This window comes from Gouania willdenowi, chromosome 12, assembly GCF_900634775.1.
Source record: "Gouania willdenowi chromosome 12, fGouWil2.1, whole genome shotgun sequence".
Lineage (NCBI taxonomy): Eukaryota > Metazoa > Chordata > Actinopteri > Blenniiformes > Gobiesocidae > Gouania > Gouania willdenowi.
The window spans coordinates 30,958,965-30,981,398 of NC_041055.1; the positions used below are offsets into that span (position 1 = coordinate 30,958,965).

General features: G+C 37.3%; 1 protein-coding gene across 1 annotated transcript; it reads left to right on the forward strand.

The window, feature by feature from the left end:
- Window positions 1-1,556: 1,556 nt before the first annotated feature.
- Window positions 1,557-20,477, forward strand: enc1 (ectodermal-neural cortex 1). Its single transcript, XM_028463532.1, has 3 exons — window positions 1,557-1,865; window positions 10,404-12,218; window positions 19,700-20,477. The coding sequence occupies exon 2, from the start codon at window positions 10,410-10,412 to the stop codon at window positions 12,183-12,185; it is 1,776 nt and encodes a 591-aa protein (XP_028319333.1). The 5' UTR covers window positions 1,557-1,865; window positions 10,404-10,409; the 3' UTR covers window positions 12,186-12,218; window positions 19,700-20,477.
- The last annotated feature ends 1,957 nt before the right edge of the window (window positions 20,478-22,434 follow it).

Genomic DNA, 22,434 nt, shown 5'->3' on the forward strand with positions numbered 1-22,434 from the left:
TTTCTTAAAGCCCAGATAGAATATCACAAACAAAGCAGGGCGGAGCTTAATTATTTCTTTCTAACGTGCTTAAATACTTTATTCAAACCACAGACACTTCTATACTGTATTTTTAAACCTATACATATTTTAAATGTAACTTTAGAACTTGTACTTGGAAGGATTAAAAAAACATACGTGCATTTTTTTTAATGTTACTTCTGACCAGATTTACAACGTTAAATCTAAATGTTCAATATGAAATCTAAATCTGAAGGTTAAATCTAAATGTAAATTTGAAATATTAAATCTAAATCTATTTGTTGAATCTGAATCTAAATGTTAAATCTAAATTTAAATCTAAATGTTATATCTGAATCTAAATCTATATGTTAAATCTAAATTTAAATGTAATTGTTTAATCTGAATCTAAATGTAAATGTTGAATATTAAATCTAAATGTTGAATATTAAATCTAAATCTTATTGCTAAATCTGAATCTAAATGTTAAATCTAAATGTAAATGTTAAATATGAAATCTAATTCTTGTTGTTCAATCTGAATCCAAATGTTAACGCTAAATGTAAAACATCAAATCTAAATCTAAATGTCATGGGTGAAACTAAATATTTAGTAAATAAATATTTATAATATATGCAAATTCATTGGAAGTATCGAAATAAAAAATCATTAATCATTGGGTTGCAACTTCCTGATTGTGTACTTAACTTCCTGTTTGATAAATAGGTCAAATACATTGTATTATAATAATATATTCTCAAAATATTACAACTTTAACCTTGAAATATTCTGACTTTAATCTCAGAAAATTACGATTTTATCAAGACATGATGTTATTCTCATCAAATTACAACCTTTTTCTAGAAATAATGACTTTGATTTTGTAGTGCACAGATCTTATTCATTTTAATGTGGCCTTAATACAGTGTGGTAAATACATATTTTTGATTGGAAACTATTTTTTATATTTTCCAGGCAACCCCACTTTGGGTCACGACCCCAAGATTGAAAAACACTGATTTACTGTGTGTGAACAACTTTGTTGGGATGAAATGAAAAATGATCCTCTATTGAAGATACAAAAAAATACAAGAAGAAGAAACAGCAACTTTTTCCAACAAAAAACGTTTACATTTAAATATAAATGCATAAATGTTACATTTAAATATAAATACAAAATATTAAATGTAATTCTTCAATGTAAAATCTAAATCTAACAATACTGTGACACTTAGATTTAACATTTAGATTTAAAATTCACATTTATATTTAACATTTACATTTAATATTGAGATTTAAATATAACATTTATATTAAAATGTAACATTTAGATTTAGATTTTTGACATTCTATTTTTAGGAGAAAGAAAATATCACAAATATTGCCGTAAATATGTGGTTTGTTACACGCGCAACTTTACAGTCGGAGTCCAGTCGTCATGTGTCCACTTTGGCTCCACAGATTTTGCTTCCTTTGTCTCCTCCCTGGATCCTCCTCCCCCAGACTGGAAACCCCTCCCACACACACTCGCACACGCACACGCACACGCACACACACCCAGGGTAGAGGGAGGACCAGGAGGAGCGCAGCGCACTGAGAGCGCAGTCACACCGGAGCAGAGCAACCGGCACCAACGCATCCTAATCCAGCTTCTTCAGACACCGATCACACACACACACACACACACACACACGCACGCGGGGTCTATTTGATGCCCTGCTGTCACACAGCGGAGGAACACGGCCTTCCAACCTCGGGCTTTTCCACAATAACAGGAGCGCACAGCCCGCATCGTGGCTCTGTCACCAGCGGCATGTCTGCGGGAGGCTGGGGGCGACGTTGAAGTCCTGCTTTCACCCAAACAGGTAAATATTATTATATATCCCCTTTATTTCCTCCCAATGTGACCATTCAGCGGTGCATAGTCGGAATGTGCACGGGTGCGCGTGTCGGTGTGTGCGCTCCGAGCTCCGAGAACAAAAACACCCACTGCTTTTGTTTTAACAGCAAACCATGTTTTTTTTTAGAACAAAATAAACACCAAAGCACGTGTGTTTCCTCATCTATAATCGCTCTTTCTGCGTCTCTTCTGCAGGCTTTGATGTTTTTGTGCGTTTTTCAAGGTGTGACATGCGCTCCAGCAGAGATGTGATGGTAACTTCTATCACAGAAAATGTGATTCTCTGATAGGGCCACGTTATCAACATCAAAGTCAGCATTTAAAATAATAACCAATCAGAGCATTGATAGAGAAAAGAACTAAGAGGTTTTTGTGGCTTTTAAATTGTTTTTGTTTAGTTGCTTTATGAGTAATTATGTGTGTTTTTGCTACATTGCTTGTTTTATTTTTCTGTCGTTTTTGTGTAATTTTGTATATGACTTTGTTAGTCATGTAGCCATTTAGTGTTGTTTTTTTTGTATTTTTTGTTATTATATTGTGTACTTTTGTTGACATTCTGTGCATTTTGCTGTCATTTTTTGTGTTATATTGGGCTTCATATAACTTCCTACTTCATGAATTACAATTTTCTTTTGGGGACCGCACACAGTTAGACCAAGGGCCACGTGTGGCCCCCGAGCCACAAGTTGCCTTTGTTTGCGCTACAGGTTCAGATGAAACGTGTGTGTAAGGATGTGAGACTGATATATTCTACTCTGGTAAAAGTACTGTTACTTGATTGAAATACATCCAGATGTGTCCAGACCAACCCACTACATGATGTTAGTGATTCTCAACATGTGGCTCTCTATGTCCTAATTTTAATTATTTTTCCTTAAGAAAACCTTAAAAGAGGGAAACTTTTTAACCCTTTTTACCTATTTCCATTTTGCAACTTCCTTCCTTTGTCCCATTTTTTACACTTTTGTCAGACTTCAACTTCTTTTGCCAATAAATATGCATTTGTACAAGTTCTTTTTGACACTTTTATCCAATTTTTGTCGTTTCTTTAACTTTTTTGTTGCCAATTTTTATCCACATAAGCTAACTTTTGCCCAATAAAGACCACTTCTTGTCTCCTTTTTCCCTACATTTGGCTTCTTTTTGTTCCACATTTTTGTATCATTTGCCACATTTTGCTCATGGAAGCTTCCCTTTGCCATTAAATACCACCTGTTCCTCTTTATTTGCCTATTTTTTTAACCACTCTTGTCCGCTTTTGGTCCATTTTAGTGATTTTTCACTCTTTTCTTGCCGCGTTTTTGCCACTTTTGGACCATTTTGACCACATATTACCATGTATACATACATAAAATACTCAAGTACAAGTTCAAAGTAGCTCAATTAAATAATTATTTTTGATAATAAATCTTGGTACGGTTCCCTTGCATACAGTAAACATATCATGTAGAAACTTAAAAAGGAAAAGACCAAATCTTGCACAATTGGAACTTCATTTATTTTCCACAAAGGCATCTGTATAAAATAAAAGGTTTGTCAAAATGTGCAATTCTTTTTGTTAATAAAATAACACCAATTAATTCAATTTTAAAATAAAAAAAATCCCCAGGCTCTCAGTATAGTTTCCTATAATTACTTTATTTATCCCAGAGAGAAATGACTTGCGTTACAGCCGCTCAAGAAATATTACAAATAAAAAGAATAAACGTTAAACAAAGAAAGAAAGAGAATAAAAAATGCACAGAATTAGGTAAAAGACTGTTAATTAAACAATGATTAAGTACACACACATTACAGTAGTAAAAAGTCAAATAAAATGAATAATAATGATACAAATATAATACATATATTTACAACAACAATCAAAGCTGTGAGGTTACAGTGATGAATTGTAAAGTGTTGATGTTGTTTTTGGTTCCGTTCATTACGTTTGATCTGATTGGTCGGATATGATGTGATGCATTTGATTGTTGTTGTAGTTTCACAATGTCTGGTGTTGATCATTTTTAGAGATAATAATAATAATTTACTCAGTAACAGTTGGTTGGGTGGAGAAATGTTACGAGTACAATTACCATGAGTACTGCTTTTTGTTGCTGTTATGATTGTTTATGTGTGAAGTATCCTCCTCTTCCTCTTCCTCCTCTTCCTCTTCCTCTTCCTCCTCTTCCTCCTCCTGTAGTGGCCCAGTTTGGACTGGGAGCACCTGGTAATGATTTAAACGTGGCTGCAGCCCAACCAGTGCTGATGGAGTCCAGAGGCTGCATGTGTGCATGCCTTTGGATGTGCTTTAATGATGTGAGGGGGGGGTGGCAACACACACAGACGCACACACACACATAGTCGCACACAGACACACACAGACACACACAGACACACACAGACACAGTCGCACACAGACACACACACACCAGGATGTTCATATGTCTCCTCTTAGCTCACAGACCACTGCCAGGCTAATTCCTGCACTTCCTTTAATCCACTGCTACACACACACACACACACACACACGCACACACACACGCACACACACACACAGTCAAATGTACTTAAATCAGTGTGAGATCAAAGTAATCCTCCTGTGTCACTGAGTACAGGTGTTATTACTTTTTAGAAAAATTCCACAAAGTTAAATTTTAATATTTTAAAGATGCTGAGCTTAATTCTCAACACGTCTTTAAATTTTTTCTCTAATTATAATTATTCAATCAGTTGTATTTCAATGATATATTATTTAAATTTTAGTTTTTATTTATATTGTTTTTTGCTCACCTAATTTTTAATATGTATATTATTAATCCTTAACAAAAATATATATATATATATTAGTATTTGAATTATTTATCAACATGATGGTTTCACTGTTTCTGTCCATAGGTTTGTTGGAATATTTAACAAACTTGAATGAAGCCAGACTTTAATTTAAATACCTAAAAATCAATGAATGAATAAATAAATAAACTAAAGAAGAATGCGTATTGCTTGTTAAGTCAAACTGGTGCACAGATGATTTAAAATACAACATGTGACTAAGTTTAGAAGAAAAGGAAACATTAGGTCTTTGTTATTCTCCACTCACTCGTTTCCTTTCTCTTGTTTCTCACAGTTTGATCACTTTCTTTTTTCTCTCCTGTGAGTTTCTGATATAATTACCCGATTCTCACTAATTATCAGCATTTGTACAAAAAAAAACCCCTTTCCCATTCAGCCTCTGACTTATTAGTGGCATTTATTCAAATCAAACTGCTTAAAAGTTCCAATTAGCGTCAAAGCCACAGCAGGCAACAAAGTACTGGTGAGAACAAAACAAAGACTATCATTAGAAATAAACCAGAGGACGACAGCGCAAAAGTTACTAGTTATGTTGCTCCAGGAATGTAAAAGAAAATGATGACTCAGCTAACACCATTAAACCAATGACTTTTTTAAAAACCTAAACTTTAGATGCTTTAATCCAGTGGTTCTCAACCATTTTCAGCCCGCGACCCGCCAAAATAAAGGTTCCAGAGAGCGGGGACCCCCACTGTAGCTGAAGGTGGTTGGTCATGTGGAGACAGGACCATCTATAAGGGGGAATAAAGGGGAGAGATCTTTGGGGCTGGGCGTTAATGCTGCTTACCTTGGTTTGCCAACCGCCATAAATCTACACAGAAGAAGAAGCTTTTTGGGGCCCAAAACACACCAACAAGTGTCATTATTGGCTTAAAGTGGCACAAAGTAATTTAAAAAGTAGGAATAATTAGTTTAAACTGGTAAATAATGAGCATGACAAATTGTGAATGTGGTTAAATTGGCAAAAATTAGCATAAAATGTGGTGAAAAGAGGTTAAAAGTGGCAATAATGGGTTAGGGTTATGGTTTTTTGAGATGTTTCGATATTGAAATGTATCGTTAAAGATCAATGGAAACACTTTTTCTGCAATTACACATCACAGAATGACGTACCTGGTCACATGACCAGTTCTCTCAGAGAAAACATGGTGTAGTACGTGTGGACAGAAGAGATGACCCAGACATTTCTTAGCATTATACAATACATTTACATTGAACATTTAGATTGACGTTTAACATTTGGATTTACTGTACATTGAACATTGAGATTTACATGTAACATTAAGATTTACATGTAACCTTTAGATTTACATTGAACATTTAGATTTACATTGAGATTTACATGTAACCTTTAGGTTTACATGTAACATTTAGATTTAAATTGAACATTTACATTGACCATTTAGATTTACATTGAACATTGAGATTTACATTTAACATTTAGATTCACATTTAACATTTAGATTCACATTTAACATTTACATTGAAAATTTAGATTTACATTGAACATTTGCATTGAACATTGAGATTTACATTGAACATTTACTTTGGACATTGAGATTTACATTGGACAATGAGATTTACATTTAACATTTATATTTAACATTTACATGTGTACATATTTTTAACAATGATATAGATCATGCTGTTTTACATGAATTTATGTCTCAAATAAAAGAAAAATGAGCTAAATGTGAGGAAAGTGAGATAAATCTTTAGAATATGTCGGCCATGAAACATTCGTTACTTCATATATTACTGAGATTTTTAAGAGAGTTACGAGCCCAAAACAAACTTCAGTGGAAACGCGCTCAAAGCGCAATTAAACTTTGTCGAAACTTTAGAAATATGGCTTTTATTTTGTAAAAAACTGTAATGGAAACACAGCTATTGAATAATATCCTTCTCAGGTTTCACCAGAACTTCATTTAATATTCATTGATTTAGAAAGCTAAAAAAAGGCCTGAGTGACAGTGCTCGGTGCTCTGGTTCTGGTTCCTATAGCTGCAGGCTGAGGAACCATTGCCTATTCATGAGGCTGCATTCTGAGCATTTTTTAAAACCCAAGGATAAATGGAAACTGTCTTCACCACTCCGCACCTCAGTGGTTGAAGAATCATTTGTGACACGCGGAGGAACTTTTGAACCGTCTCAGAGTCTTGAAGTGAAAGACTTCCCTTTGAATATCAAATACCTGTAGCTTTGTAAAGCAGTCGCTGTAGGACAGCCTGACCCCCCCGCCCCCCCCAGATGAAGTTGTCTGAAACGCTTTAACAAGCACAGGGAAAAGAATGCATTAAATCCTTCACAGAAGTATTTTAGGTGGAGAAAACCTGCTCTGCTTCAGCCTTCGGAGGCATTAACTGCTACTTTTCCTGTGTGCGACATACTGGGTGTATAAATTGAGAGCAAGAGAAAAAGGTCACGCTTCCGGTTTGTTTGGAAAAAGGTTTTATGGTTGTTTTTCAAACTCAGGAATCACTGGAATTTATTCCAAACTCACTCACACACACTTACAGCTGTTTGCTGTCAATAAAGGAGTGACAAACATGTAGCTTTTACCACCTTTTGGGCCTTTTTATAGAGTTAAACGTGTTTTGCACACATGACATGTCTAGAGATCATCTAGAACATGTCAAACTCAAGGCCTGGGGGCCAAATCAGGCCCTTTTAAACATCTAATCTGGTCCGCAGGGTAAAGTAAAGATGACTGAGAAAACATGAATAATTGTGTAAAACAGAGGTTCTCAACCTTGGGGTTGCGAAACAAGAAACAAAAAGTTTTTTTTTTTTTTACAATTTGAGGTCATTTTTGCTTATTTTTAATCTTTTTCTGCAACTACACCAAACCTGCCAAATTTTAACTCTTTTTATCACTTTTTCTTGCCATATTTTTGCTCCTTTTAATGCATTTCTACAACATTACTCCCATTTCTGACACTTCTACATCACATTTCAATGTCTTTTCTGCACATTTTTTCCACTTTCAAAAATGTTCAGCACTTATAAACCCTTTCCACCACTTTTACACCTAATTATTGTCGTTTTTATCCTCTTTTCACCATATTTCATGCTTTTTTTTTTGCCAATTTAATCACATTCACTATTTGTCATGCCCATTATTTGCCAGTTTGAACTTTTTATACTTTTTTAAATTACATTAACCCAACCCTCCCCCATTTCTGCCACTTTTAAGCCAATATTGACACTTTGATCAAATTTAAAAAAAATTATGTGGTTTTTAGAATCTCATACTACCACCTTTTCCACCTATTTTTTTTTTGATTTGTCACTTTTAATGCATTTTTGTTTCTGATTAAAACCAGGATTTACATCTTTAGGATAACTATAATAATACTAAACATTCCTGGATAACAGTGGATATTATTCAGATGAATAAATAAATGTGGTTATTACAGATTCATAGAACATCATTTTACTGACTTTATGGATGGACCCCAAAAATCTCTCCCCTTTATTCCCCCTTAGAGAAACTTTTCATGTGAATTATTTATTGAAATTAACCAAAAATCAGGAGTATTTGTACATCATTGTATCATATCCAAACATCAGTATTGGCATTCATGCAAAAATAATAATCTTTAAATAACATTTAAACAGATTTATTTGGAACTATACAATTATTCAAATGGTGTTTCATTGAATTTGTCACAAATTCAATGAAACTCACAATATTTGAAGGGGTTTCCAGTTTTCCCACGCTTCTATAACACGATGGAAGTCATTTTTTACTCTTGAATTGTTGGAATAAACCTAGGTTTTCCAGAATCCTGCTTAAACCTCAGATTATCTGGCAAAATGTCCCCAAATTGAAATAATATCATCACGACCTGTCACCTATTGTCGGTGCCTTACATGTGCCATAAGTGCAAAGTAGTACTTATGTTGAAATTGTTCGATTCCCAACCTCTGGGTCCTTATTTGGCCCCTGAACTAAAATGAGTTCTACACCCCTGACCTAGAATAACAAGCCAGCTCCAGGTGAGCACGGTAACGACTGTAGGTGTGGTTTCTGTTAGTTCTCTCCTACTTTGTGCATCTCCTGCGGGGATGGAAAGACTCCTACTGTCATTTTCATTCTTGCTTCAATAAAAAACACATTTACTTGTAAATCACGGCGTCTCTGAAATAGGAGGATTAGCAGCACAGCTCCAGCTGAATGTGGAAAAGTCTGAGTGAAGAGATGGTGGTTATCTGCTTGACCTTTTATAACTCCCAGATGTGTGCTGCCGTGTGAATCGCAATCACTTGATCTCCTGCTAAACGCCTCCGTCGAAGAATGAAATGTAATACTTTGTGTGAAAATGTCACTTTTTATTTCTCTTCCTGCTGTCGTGACTGAATTGTTTAATATCTGTTCTATGAGGTACGGTTTACATTTTAGAACATCCTCAGTAGGGCTGGGCAATATATCGTGATTTAATATATATCGAGTTGTTTATTTTCACGATATAGAAAATGTCAATTTTGCCTATATATATATATATATATATATAATTATTCATATAGGGGTCTATTCTGCCTGCAGTTACACGCTTCTCTTCTACGCGTATTCTCTGGTCAAGGCTACTGACACGCCCACCGCGGGTAAGGAGCCAAAAAGCACATATGTGTGAATGAAGGCGGGCTGAAGGAAAGGAGGCGGTGATGTCATTTCTTTTGGGCTGTCTAGAAATCACAGAACATGGAGTTTTCCCAACGCTTGTAAATGTCATTGAAATCCGTGAAAACGATAAAGTTCAATTTTAATTTGAAACGCCTTCATTGATGAACAATGTAACAGGTTGATTTGATCAGATTATTGTAGTGTAACTGAGTCACTTAAAAATCTCTCTCCGTCATCACCATCATCATCACCATCATCACCATCATCGCTGTAAAGCGTGACTGAGTTAGATGATGGAGATATGATGGAGATATGATGGAGATATGATGGAGATATGAGGAAATAACATGGCCACAGATCGTCCTGCTTTATTACAGAGGGATGTTTACAGTGAAACAGAACTATTGGCTTCCATAATACACAGTTTTAAATATAAATCGTTTAAAGTGACCTGAGCTGAGCCTCATTAAAATATGTGTGGGAACAGTTTGTGTTCCATCCTCATCTCCATATAACAGCTTGTTTCACTCTGTAGTGGATCAAACTGTGACTTCACGTTGGACATAGTGTGAAAATGTAGAGTTCTTTTAACAATTTGAGATTACAAATGGCTACCATCATGTGATATAAGCATGGGGAAAATGTGAGTCTCGCTAATATTGTGTATTGTTTCATTGAAATTGTGTGTTATAGTTGTAGATATCTACAACTAAATGTGTTGGTCATTTACACAAGGATTCATGCTGTGGGCCAAACTGGATGATCTAAAGGGCTTTGAGTTTGACACGTGTGTCCTGAAATATACACCGTAATGAGGGTTGAAGCAGAAACACTTGCTGGGTTTGTGTTCATGAAGAAAATTTATAGATAAACTAGCCTAGTTGCTCTTATAAGTGAACTTGTACTTTTGTGCTACTTTAGCATGTAAATTCTTGCTAATGCTAAATCATTTTTGTGAAACACAAACAGAATCAGGTACTCAGTTTGTTTTGGGCTTCAAATGAATATGGATGGCACTAAATGTGGGTATTTTTTCCTTTTCAGGATTCAATGAAAATGTCTGTCTGCGTCCACGAGAACAGGAAATCTCGAGCCAGTTCTGGCTCGATGAACATCTACCTTTTCCACAAGTCCTCCTACGCCGACAGCGTGCTCATGCACCTGAACTCACTGCGACAGCAGAGGCTCTTCACCGACGTTCTCCTCCATGCCGGGAGCCGCTCCTTCCCTTGCCACCGGGCCGTTCTGGCAGCATGCAGCCGTTACTTCGAGGCTATGTTCAGCGGAGGGCTGAGGGAGAGCCAGGAGAGTGAAGTCGACTTCCGTGACTCCATCCACCCCGAAGTCTTAGAGCTTCTGCTGGACTATGCCTACTCGTCGCGGGTAGTCATCAATGAGGAGAACGCAGAGTCTCTTCTAGAGGCTGGAGACATGCTGGAGTTTCAGGACATCCGTGATGCCTGTGCGGAGTTCTTGGAGAGAAACCTCCACCCGTCCAACTGTCTCGGCATGCTGCTGTTGTCCGATGCCCATCAGTGCACCAAGTTGTCTGAGCTCTCCTGGGGAATGTGTCTCAGCAACTTCCCGGCTATTTGCAAGACAGAGGACTTCCTCCAGCTGCCCAAAGACATGGTCATCCAACTACTGTCGCATGAAGAGCTGGAGACAGAAGACGAGAGACTAGTGTACGAGACAGCGCTCAACTGGATCAACTATGACCTGGAAAGGAGGCACTCCGATCTCCCGGAGCTCCTCAGAACGGTCCGCTTGGCTCTGTTGCCCGCCATCTTTCTGATGGAAAACGTTTCTACGGAAGAGCTGATCAACGCTCAGGACAAGAGCAAGGAGCTGGTAGATGAGGCCATCCGCTGCAAGCTGAAGATCCTGCAGAATGATGGCGTCGTTAACAGTCCGTGTGCGCGGCCACGAAAGACCAGCCATGCTCTCTTTCTCCTGGGCGGGCAGACCTTCATGTGTGACAAGTTGTACTTGGTAGACCAGAAGGCGAAAGAGATCATCCCTAAAGCCGACATCCCAAGCCCAAGGAAGGAGTTCAGTGCCTGTGCCATTGGCTGTAAGGTGTACATCACCGGAGGTCGAGGCTCAGAGAACGGCGTCTCCAAAGATGTGTGGGTCTATGACACTGTCCACGAGGAGTGGTCGAAGGCGGCGCCCATGCTCATTGCCAGGTTCGGCCATGGATCTGCAGAGTTAAAGCACTGCCTTTACGTCGTTGGAGGCCACACCGCGGCAACCGGTTGCCTCCCCGCGTCTCCGTCAGTGTCCCTCAAACAGGTGGAGCAGTTTGACCCTGCAGCCAACAAGTGGACCATGGTGGCTCCGCTTCGAGAAGGTGTGAGTAACGCAGCGGTGGTCAGCGTCAAGCTCAAGCTTTTTGCCTTCGGCGGAACCAGCGTAACCCACGACAAGCTGCCCAAGGTGCAATGCTACGACCCGCAGGAGAACCGATGGACCGTGCCCGCCTCCTGTCCCCAACCATGGCGCTACACAGCCGCCGCGGTGCTGGGGAACCAGATCTTTGTAATGGGCGGGGATACCGAGTTCTCGGCGTGTTCCGCTTATAAGTTCAGCAGCGACAACTACCAGTGGACTAAAGTAGGCGACGTGACGGCCAAGCGCATGAGCTGCCAAGCCGTGGCGTCAGGAAATAAACTCTACGTGGTGGGCGGGTACTTTGGCACGCAGCGATGTAAAACCCTGGACTGCTACGACCCAACGCTGGACGCATGGAACAGCATCACGACTGTGCCGTACTCGCTCATTCCGACCGCCTTCGTCAGCACCTGGAAACACATTCCTGCCTGAGCTTCAACCTTCAACCTGCACCCTCTCCATGAGGTGAGTCCCACATATTTATGCCTTCAGATATTCGTTTCATTTTCAGCAACGATTTGTTGTTGCCGATTAGATCCATGGATGATATCGGTTTATTTAGACGAATCGTTACACCCTTAACATTTAAGTCTCCTTAAGTCTTCAACACAACAGCTGACATTATCCTACTGGGCTTATTTACAAACATATCCATTATCTGACTTTTCAGCATTAATTTAAGCTCTTTGGTTTTTTCAATAACCCGCCTCTAGCCTAAATGTGTAAATGATGGCTTTGGCCAGGGTATTTCTGTGCATGTTCTCTATATTAGCTTTCCTTGTGTATTCCAGTTTACTCCCACAGTCAAGACACATGTATGTTAGTTTAATATAGTCTTTAAATTGACCAAATGAAAAAACTGGTGGGGAATGTCTGTTTTAGCTAGTCATGCTTCTATTTCAAAGGCTGAATTGTATTACAAATTCAGTTTTTTTTTGTTTCATAGAACCCATTTCCATTTTATCAGCTTTCCATAATGTTATACAATTACTGACATACTAAACGTCCCAAAATCATGCCAAAAAAAAGCTTAATCAGAACGCTCAAGCCTGGCGAGATCGATCTTGACCAAGTGGTGTTCCATCTGTTTATCTCCTCCAAACACTTGCTGCACATTAAATTACCTGTTTTAATGAGTATGGAGAAAATACATGATATTCTCCAAAAAACCAGTCAGTAAGAAGAAGGATTTGTTATATTTGCATTTAGGAAGATAGATTCATGATTTCTGTCTGTTTTTTTGTGAATATGGAAAATCTGTGGCCCTACATTTAATAAAAGCATCAGACTTAAATGGCTATTGCAGTGGTCGCCAACCTTTTTCGGGTCATGACCCCATTTTTATGTCACAAATTTTTGGCGACCCCAGAGACATTTTTCTGTAGAATTAATACAGTATGTTAAGGTTTCATTTATTCAGAAAATGTACTTTGAAATTGACATGTTTCAACTGCCAACTTTCATGTTTTGACTTGATAAGTCGACTTTGTGTCCTTATCGCTTTGATAAGAACACATCAGCAGACGCCTCTGAGGAAGACTGACAGTTGGCAGTCAAAACATGTCAGGAGATTAAAGTAAATTTCCTGAAAAAGTTGTCGGAATAAATGACACCTTAAAATATTATTAAAAAAAAAAAGACAAAATGAATTTGCTGGAATTATTCTCTAGAATTAGTTTTTGATGTTTTTAATACATTATTAGTGCAAATTGCGACCACTCAGATATATTTTATTTTATTTGAACTGAATTATATTTGAGAAAATGAAAGTAGGGATGTCCTTCCGATACCGATATTGATACGATATCAGTACAAATCATACATACTTTTATTACTTATTTTGTAATGTGGAATGTTAGGAAAGGCTTGTTCAAGTGATGTCACTGAAACAATAATCAACAACAGTAGGGATGAGAAGAACTGACACATTTATTATTAACCAATTGGTCACATACATTTTAACCTTCAACATAATATCTGCAGTATTCTACAATTTAATAAATATAAGTATATATATCTCGGAGATTTTAGATGCAGTTTGATAAAATCCGATATTCGTTTTCTGGCTGATATCGGACTGATAACCGATATTAATATCGGATCGGGACACCTTTAAATGAATGTATAGAATACTTTTGTTTGAGATTGTGTGTGCTAAGGAATACTACTACTATTATTTATAAACATATAAATATGTAAATTGAATCAGTATATTTTTATCAGTAACTAGACATTTCAGGCGACCTCATTAATTCCAGGCGACCCCAAGGTTGAAAAACACTGGCCTAATAATTGACAACAATCAAAAACAAATAATGATTTATCTACTTACTTTAATCACTGTTAAATATTTCTTGATATTTAAGTTGTTCAGTGTGAGTCTTTATGTTGGTTCTAACGAGGTTCTTTTAGATCGTATATAACACGTTTTAAAGGCAGGAGGAAGAAAAGCTGCAACAATGGTGAGAATTGATGTTGGGCTTTGTGTGAGAGATAGTCAAGTGAGTAATGTGGCTTCAGAGATGAGTTGAAGGACAAGGAGGGTAATTGAAAGAGAATAGGATACTTTTATTGCTCCTGTGGGGGAAATCGCTCTCTTGGAAAAAAGAAAAAAAAAGAAGTGGGTTTACCAATTAGACGCAGCGCACCATCGCGCTAACACTTTGCTGAGGCTAATCCACTCCTAGTCGCCTTCCTTTGATGAGGTTACGGTCCGTACGCTGGGCAAGAGGGGAGACATTCATCATCAGATACAAGCAGAGGTGGCAGTAGCAGCGAATAGAGGTGAGAGGGTGGGCTGGTGGAAGACCAGACGACTTAAACACAGAGCAACAGAGGTTTAAATATATCCTACACAAGTAGAAGTACTGTTACATCATTGAAATCAGAATCAATAAACACGGGGCCAAAAGATGGTAGTCACGTGAGGTTTACTATTTAAGAGTGGCATGGAAGCCGTTTAAACACTAGACACCCTCATCAAAGGTGGCCAGCTACAGGGTGATCAAGCATAACGGTTTCCACCTCTCTCCTATCTGCTGCTTACTTGTACTTGAGTATTTTATGTATAACCTACTTTTACTTGAGTACAAGTAAAAAGTAGCTCAATTAAACAGTATTCAAAGTAAAAGTTACTAGTTACTTTAACCCAGACAACAACAACACAACAAATGAAACATTCTCGTGTCCATCACTATTATATAATATATATATAATAAACATTAGCAGTGGGTGTTTCTTTTGTTGACATATTCACAAAAATTTGATGCAGAATAAGAGTAGACTATAGGAAAAAAATAGTATGTATTGATTAAAAAAAAATGTCTATATTGTTTTTTTTATCATGTTTTTAACGAAGAAAAAAAACCCATTTAATTTCGCTAACATTAGCATAGCACGTAAATGTAAAAATTGCTGATGATTAGGTTAATTGACTGATAGCAGCAGCTCTATCTAGTGGTGAGTCTCATCCCGTCCTGGCCTTATTCTGACTCTACTCGCTACTCTCTACTCTCTGCTCTGATGGTAAACGGACCAGACGTATGTGGAGCTCGGGCAGTCAGCTGGGAAACCTGATCTGTCTGCACCAACAGTCTTTAGGGCCAAGGTCCCGTCACATCAGGAGATTTCTAAAACCCTCCACCGCACACGGAGCGCCATTTTCCTTTATTTTTTATTTCGTTTGAAATGACTGGCAAACTCTGGGCGTCAGAGGATTGCAAAGGAGGGAAAGCAGCAGAAGCGACTCCGCAGCTGTCAGTCTTTCTTTTTAAAAACAGCCAAGAAATGACTCCAAAATAATGTCCCTCCTTTCTACACCAAAGAAATGCTATTATTCTCATTTCTTTTCCTTTGGCTTATCGCTGAAAAGAGGCAGTTGGCGGGTACGGGGAGTCGTCCCAAAGCCTGCTGTCACACATTTTATACAGTTTGGAGGTTTTTTTTGTTTTGTTTGTGCTGATGGTTGGTCTTCCTCTATGAACCAACGTGGTGAAAAGACAAAAAATGTGGAGGAATGGAAAAGAGACCCCGACTGTTTAAGGATGAAGGGGGAGGAAGTACGTTAGACCTCACAGGCAGATGTGGGAGCTTTTTTCCCAAGAGAACAATTCCTCGTCTTGTCTTTTCCTTTTTTTTTTTATCTGGGAAGCTTTTTAGCGTTAGCAAATAAGCCCCAGAACAGACATCGGCAACTGGCAGCTCTAATTTTGTGCGGCTCCCAAAACAAATCCCCCAAAAATTGTATTTCAAGAAGTTGGAAGGAATATAAAGCCCAACATAATTCACAGAATAACTCCCAAAACACACAAATTGACAGCAAAATGCACAAAGTACACAAAAACACACACAAAAAAAAATTCAAAAATACACAAATTGACAACAAAGAGACACAACAACACACTTAAACAAAATGACTAGGAAAACACACAAACACATTACAAAATAGCTCCAAAGACATACGAACTGTCAACAAAATTACACAAAATGACAGGAAAACAACAACAATACAGAAAGTGAACCTAAAAAAGCACAAATCGACAACAAAAATGCAGAAAATGACAAAAAAAAACACACAAAATGACTAAACACTGACAAAACATAAAAGACAAAAAAAAAACCTCCCCCGTTTTAATGCTCAGATCAATCATTATTCTAATGCTGACATAAAGGTTGAAATTTGGTCCTCAGATCAGATACAATCACATTTTCACAATCAACAACATAAATGCAGAAAATGCAACAAGAACACCAAAAAAAAAAAAAAAAAACCAGACAAAATGACTAAAAACTGACAAAACCACAATTATAAAACCATTCCTGTGATAGTGTTATCCATCCCTGCCTTAGAAAAATCAACATACAGTTATTTGAAATGATCCCAGAAACGTATAGAACATGTAGCTTTGAGTGGGTGAACGTAAACATTATCTTCTTTGTCTACGAGCTAATCAGCTAGCATGACTAAACGCAGCGTTGCAACAAATGAGTCATTCTGTGAAACCTGATCAGCTTCATCTGGATTCAAATTCCCATAACAGTTGTTTCCCTGATGTCAGACATGTGCAGAGTTCAAGGAATCGTTTGACGTTATCGGGATTTATTTGTTTATCGATAGATTTCCTCTGCTTTAATGGAGATAAAATTACAACCAGGGTTCCTTTGTTTCTCTACTGATCACTAGTTTAGCCCGTTGCTTAATGCAGTGGTTCCCAACCTTTATATAAGGTGTAGCTGAAGGTGGTTGAACACACACATGAACATTGAAGAACAGGACCATCTATGAGGGGGATAAAGGGGAGAGATTTTTGGGGTCCATCCATAAAGTCAGTAAAATGATGGTCCATTGTTCTATGAATCTGTGATAACCACATTTATTTATTCATCTGAATAATATCCACTGTTATTATAGTCATCTTAAAGATGGAAATCCTTATTTTAATCACTAATAAAATGGGTTCAAAGTGACAAAAAATGGTGGAAAAAGTGGTGAAATGGGATTTTAAAAACCACAGAAATTGTTAAAAAAAAAAAAAGTTGCAAATTAAAGTGAACAAAGAAATAGGGGGAGGAGGGTTGGGGTAATGTAATTTAAAAATTAGGAACAATTAGTTTAAACTGGTAAAAATAGGCATGACGAATCATGAATGTGGTTAAATGGGGAAAAATATGGTGAAAAGATTTTAAAAGTGACAATAATGGACCCCATGTGGGGTCGCGAGACGCTGGGAGAGGGTCGCCAGATGCCTTCAAGAAACTAAGAATCATTTTTGAACAATTTGAGCACATTTTTATTTGTTTTTGTAACCATTTTTCTGCAACTACACCAAACTTGAATTTTTGCTACATTACTCCCATTTCTACCACTTTTTCCATCAAATTTCAATGTCTTTTCTGCACATTTTTTCCCACTTTCAAAACATGTTCAGCACTTATAAACCCTTTATTAACCCTTTCAACCACTTTTCCACCTCATGTCACATATGTTGACCCATTATTGTCACTTTTAACCTATTTTCACCATATTTCATGATTATTTTCTTGCCAATTTAACCACATTCACTATTTGTGATGCCCATTATTTGCCAGTTTAAAGTAATTGTTCCAACATTGACACTTTGAACCCTTTTTACCACTTTTTCTGTCTGTTTTTGGCCACTCACCATCTTTTCCACCATTTTTGGTAATTTTTAACCCATTTTATTTCTGAATAAAACAAGGATTTCCATCTTTAAGATGACTATAATAACAGTGGATATTATTCAGATGAATAAATAAATGTGGTTATCACAGATTCATAGAACAGTGGGGGTCCCTGCTCTTTGGAACCTTTCATTTGGGGGTCGTGGGCTGAGAAGGTTGAGAGCCACTGGTGTAGATGAGAGTTTCCAAATATTCCTGGTATTTTGCTTTGAGAGTCTGTTGCTAAAATGATGGTTAGATTTAAAATAGTAACTTTTCCCTCTTAACAAGTGACATTTCTGGAGCTTTCACTTTTTTCCATCTTATTTTTATGCTTTAATCTTGCTGGATTAAGTTATCTTTATCTTGAGGTCAAACTGAGTTCTGTGGGTTCTGGATGGAATTGATTCCATCACCCCTGGGTGAGGATTTGGCGCTTTCAGCAGATGGAACAACATTGCAATCCCATAAGTTTTGCAACTTTGTCAATGCAAAGTACATCATGGCGTTGCCTGCGCTGAGAGAAAACACTCATTAAATATGTATAAATTGCAGTTTAGGCTGTTTATGAGGTGTCGGCTTGTTTTTATGGGGGTGATTAAGCTTTTGATGTTAAATCACAGTCAGTTGTTAAAATTCTGTCCAACAAATATATATCCAACACTTACACTGAGCTATTACACCATATTGTGTAACTATGTGGAGGTGTTCATGGTTTTCTCCACCCTGAGGGGAAAACACTGCACAAACGTATGATTCCAAGAAAGTGATTAATGGAGCTTTAAGCGTTGTTTTAACATCCCTGGATACTCATTCCTCTCAGTTTTCCACCTCTATTGAACTATTACAAAGTAGGGCTGGGCAATATGTCTGAAAAATGTATTACAATATACAGGTGTCAGTCAATATCGATATGTATTGATTCGGTTTTTTTTTTTTTTTTACCTATTCATAATAAGAATTAGAAGAAAAAAACGTAATCTTTAACAGTTAAAAAGAGGTAAAAAAAAACTATGGAAAAAACTGAAAAACCTAAATTTACAAAAATAAACGTTTGCTTGCGTGCGTGCACACACACACGCACTAACACTGGCGCGCGTACACACAAACACTTGTGGTGTGCACACACACAAATATTTTGCGCACACACACAAATATTCGTGCACACACGCACCCAAACACTCGTGCACACACACTCGTGCACACACACACGTACACACACACACACACACACTCTTGCGCACACAGAAACACTTGTGCATACACACGCACACCAACACTCGTGGTGTGCACACACACAAAGACTCATGGTGACACACAAACATTCTGCGTGCACACGCACAAACACTCGTGGTGTGCACACACACAAGCACTTGTAGTGGGCACGCAAAAACATTCTGCGCTTACACAAACATACACACAAACACTCGTGGTGTGCACACACAAACGGCTCCGCATCACAGTCAGTGAAATATAAATCACACGACGCTAACTAATCGTCACTTTTAATAGTCAATTTTTATTGATGTTATCATTTTAGTGTGTCGCACACTTACATACTGACATACGTCATCAATGGGAATTTATCGTTTCTATCGTAAGATGACTTATTCTTACCAGTGGGAATGTTTTTAACGATATGCCATAAACAATAACATATCGCACATTCTTACTGGACACTCATTCCTCTCAGATTTCCACCTCTATTGAATTATTACAAACTCACCTTTCAAATATTAACCCGTCGTCGTTTTTCTCCTCCTCAGATTTTCCCTCGTTTTGCATCATCTACTGTCTCCAAGCTGTGAGGAAACTAAAGAGACGCTGAGCAGCAGTGAAGCGATGTGATGTGAAGACGACGCCTGCAATCATTCCTGATCCTGCAACAGACGCAGAGGGAAGGAGATGAAGTAAAAGGCCCGAGTGCGGCTGGACAGGAATGATGTCATCTCTGGTTTCTGAGACGGTGCCAGAGTTCATGCAAACAAACCAAACACACTGTCAGACTGTCAGACTGCTGCTGCTGCTGCTGCTCATCACATACAAGGAGCACCGTGTGTGCACCAGCTCTCCAAGGACTGCAAACATATCACACAAACTGATATTTTTCATTTTTTTTCCCTGTTTCAGACTCGTGAGGAAGTGAAATCGATGTTTTTCTCTAAAGATAAAGCATTATATTAATATAGCATGGTGGATTCAGAGGTTTGCTGAATAATATTGATTTAACAAAAAAAAAAAAGACACAAATGAAGGAGCAACTTTTAATAATAAGCTTTTTTTTAACGTTGTGCTCATTTTAAACAGTGAGCGTTTCAGGCAGGGTTGGGGTCAATTACATTTTTTAATTACAATTATAGTCTTTAATTATCCATGTTCAATTATGATTGCAGTGACTGGAATTTTTGTTGATTAATACAGTTAAAATCACAATGATTATTTTCATCCCTGAAAGTCAATTACAATTACATTCTCAATTACTAAAGTTCAATTTACAATTAATCACAATTACTGAGCCTGAAATAAATAAATAACAGGTCAGTTTTGACCCATGTCTTAAATCAGCTGTAAAATACACTGAAAAATAATATCTCCACACAACTCACCATATTTTAAATTATTTTCATCACTTTTCTTGCCATATTTTTATTGTTTTTAATGTATTTTTGATATCATCATTCCCATTTCTGACACTTTTCCATCAAATTTCAATGTCTTTTCTGCACAATTTTTCCACTTTTCCACCTAATGTCACATATCTCGACCCATTATTGACACTTTTAATATATATATATATTCATGCTTATTTTTTTTGGCAATTTAACCACAGTCAAGATATGTCATGCTCGTTATTTGCCAGTTAGAAAATCTTTTTCACAATTAATTCCAATAAATTCCACAAAAATTTATCACAAAATCAAAAATCTTCAAATTAAGATCCTACAGGGACTGATATTGAAAACTAAAGCAAAAATAATGTTAAAATTACTCTCTTTTTTTTTCTCTTCACCTAAAATATTTGGCCCACTTGAGATCAAACTCCACTAAAATGAGTTTGACACCTTTAACATTTATTTTTCCAATTATAATTAATTATTGACCCCAACCCTGGTTTTAGTTCTGAGGAGGATTCTGGGATTGAAGAGTCATGTGATCTTTTTGCTGCTTTTTACAAATCCAGCGCTTTACAGTGAACACTGGCAGTAAGCTGTACATGTAACGCTGTGCTTATGTTGCTCTGATAAAAGCATCTGGCTGCTCGCTGAGTCATCATCATCATCACCTCTTTAAAAAGCATGTGCACTTGTAAGTGATTGAGTAGAACCGGCATGTGAACCCCAAATCTCCACAAAAACCAGGAAACGTTTCCTTCATTTTTGCAGTGACGTGGTCTTAATTTATAGAACATTTTGTTGTGTGACGCTATTTATTTCCACTTGTTAGTGTGTAAACGTGTGTTTGGGTTGTGCCTACGTTCTATTCTATTCTTATTTCAGAGTAGGGATGAAATAATAATGGTTCACATCACTGATGAAGGGTTGGGTCAATTATAATTCTGTCTTCAATTACAACACAGTTACAATTAAAATTACAATGATTATTTTACAATTACTAAAGTTCATATTGACTTAATCACAGTTACCAAGTTTAAAATAAATAAGGCCATAAAACGTAACCTTCCTCTTGTGTTAGCTTTCTGTTAGCGTCTCTTACCCCACATGTCTTCAATCAGCTGTAAAATACACTAAAAAATAATATCTACACCAAACCTGCCATATTTTGACCTATTTTTTATCACTTTTTCTTGCCATATTTTTGCTCTTTTAATGCGTTTTTGTTACATTACTCCCATTTCTGCCACGTCTCCACCACATGTCAATGCTTTTTCTGTACATTTTGACCCATTATTGTCACTTTTAACCTCTTTTCACCATATTTCATGCTTATTTTTGCCAATTTGACCACATTCACAACCATCTCCCCCCATTTATACCACTTTTAAGCCAATATTGACAACTTGAACCATTTTTTACTATCTTTTCTGTCTGTTTTTGCCCACTTTAATTTGCAACTTTTAACCAATGTCTGAGTTTTTTTAAATCACATTTCACCACATTTTCCCACCATTTTTGGTCACTTTTAACCCATTTTATTTCTCTTTATACAACAGTTAGTTCAGATGACACTTTTCCACCTAATGTCACATATGTTGAGCCATTATTGTCACTTTTAACCTCTTTTCACCATATTTCATCCATTACAATAATAATTGACCCCGACCCTGGAAGCAGTCATGGGTAAAGCCAAAGTAGCCTCCTTAAGCCCCATCATTGGACCAAAGCTGCCTTAAATTGGCCCAAATGTGTCCCCAAAACACACAATAAATCATAATAACCAGTAAAAACTGCTCTGTCACAGTATGTGAACCATTAACGACACGAGGCAACCCTGACATATGGTCGTAGAACACGACGGCCTTGACAGATGCGCTAACGGCGTG

Bases quoted from the DNA above. Each gene is read 5' to 3' on its own strand.
- enc1 (XM_028463532.1), top strand. From the start codon at position 10,410: ATGAAAATGTCTGTCTGCGTCCACGAGAACAGGAAATCTCGAGCCAGT.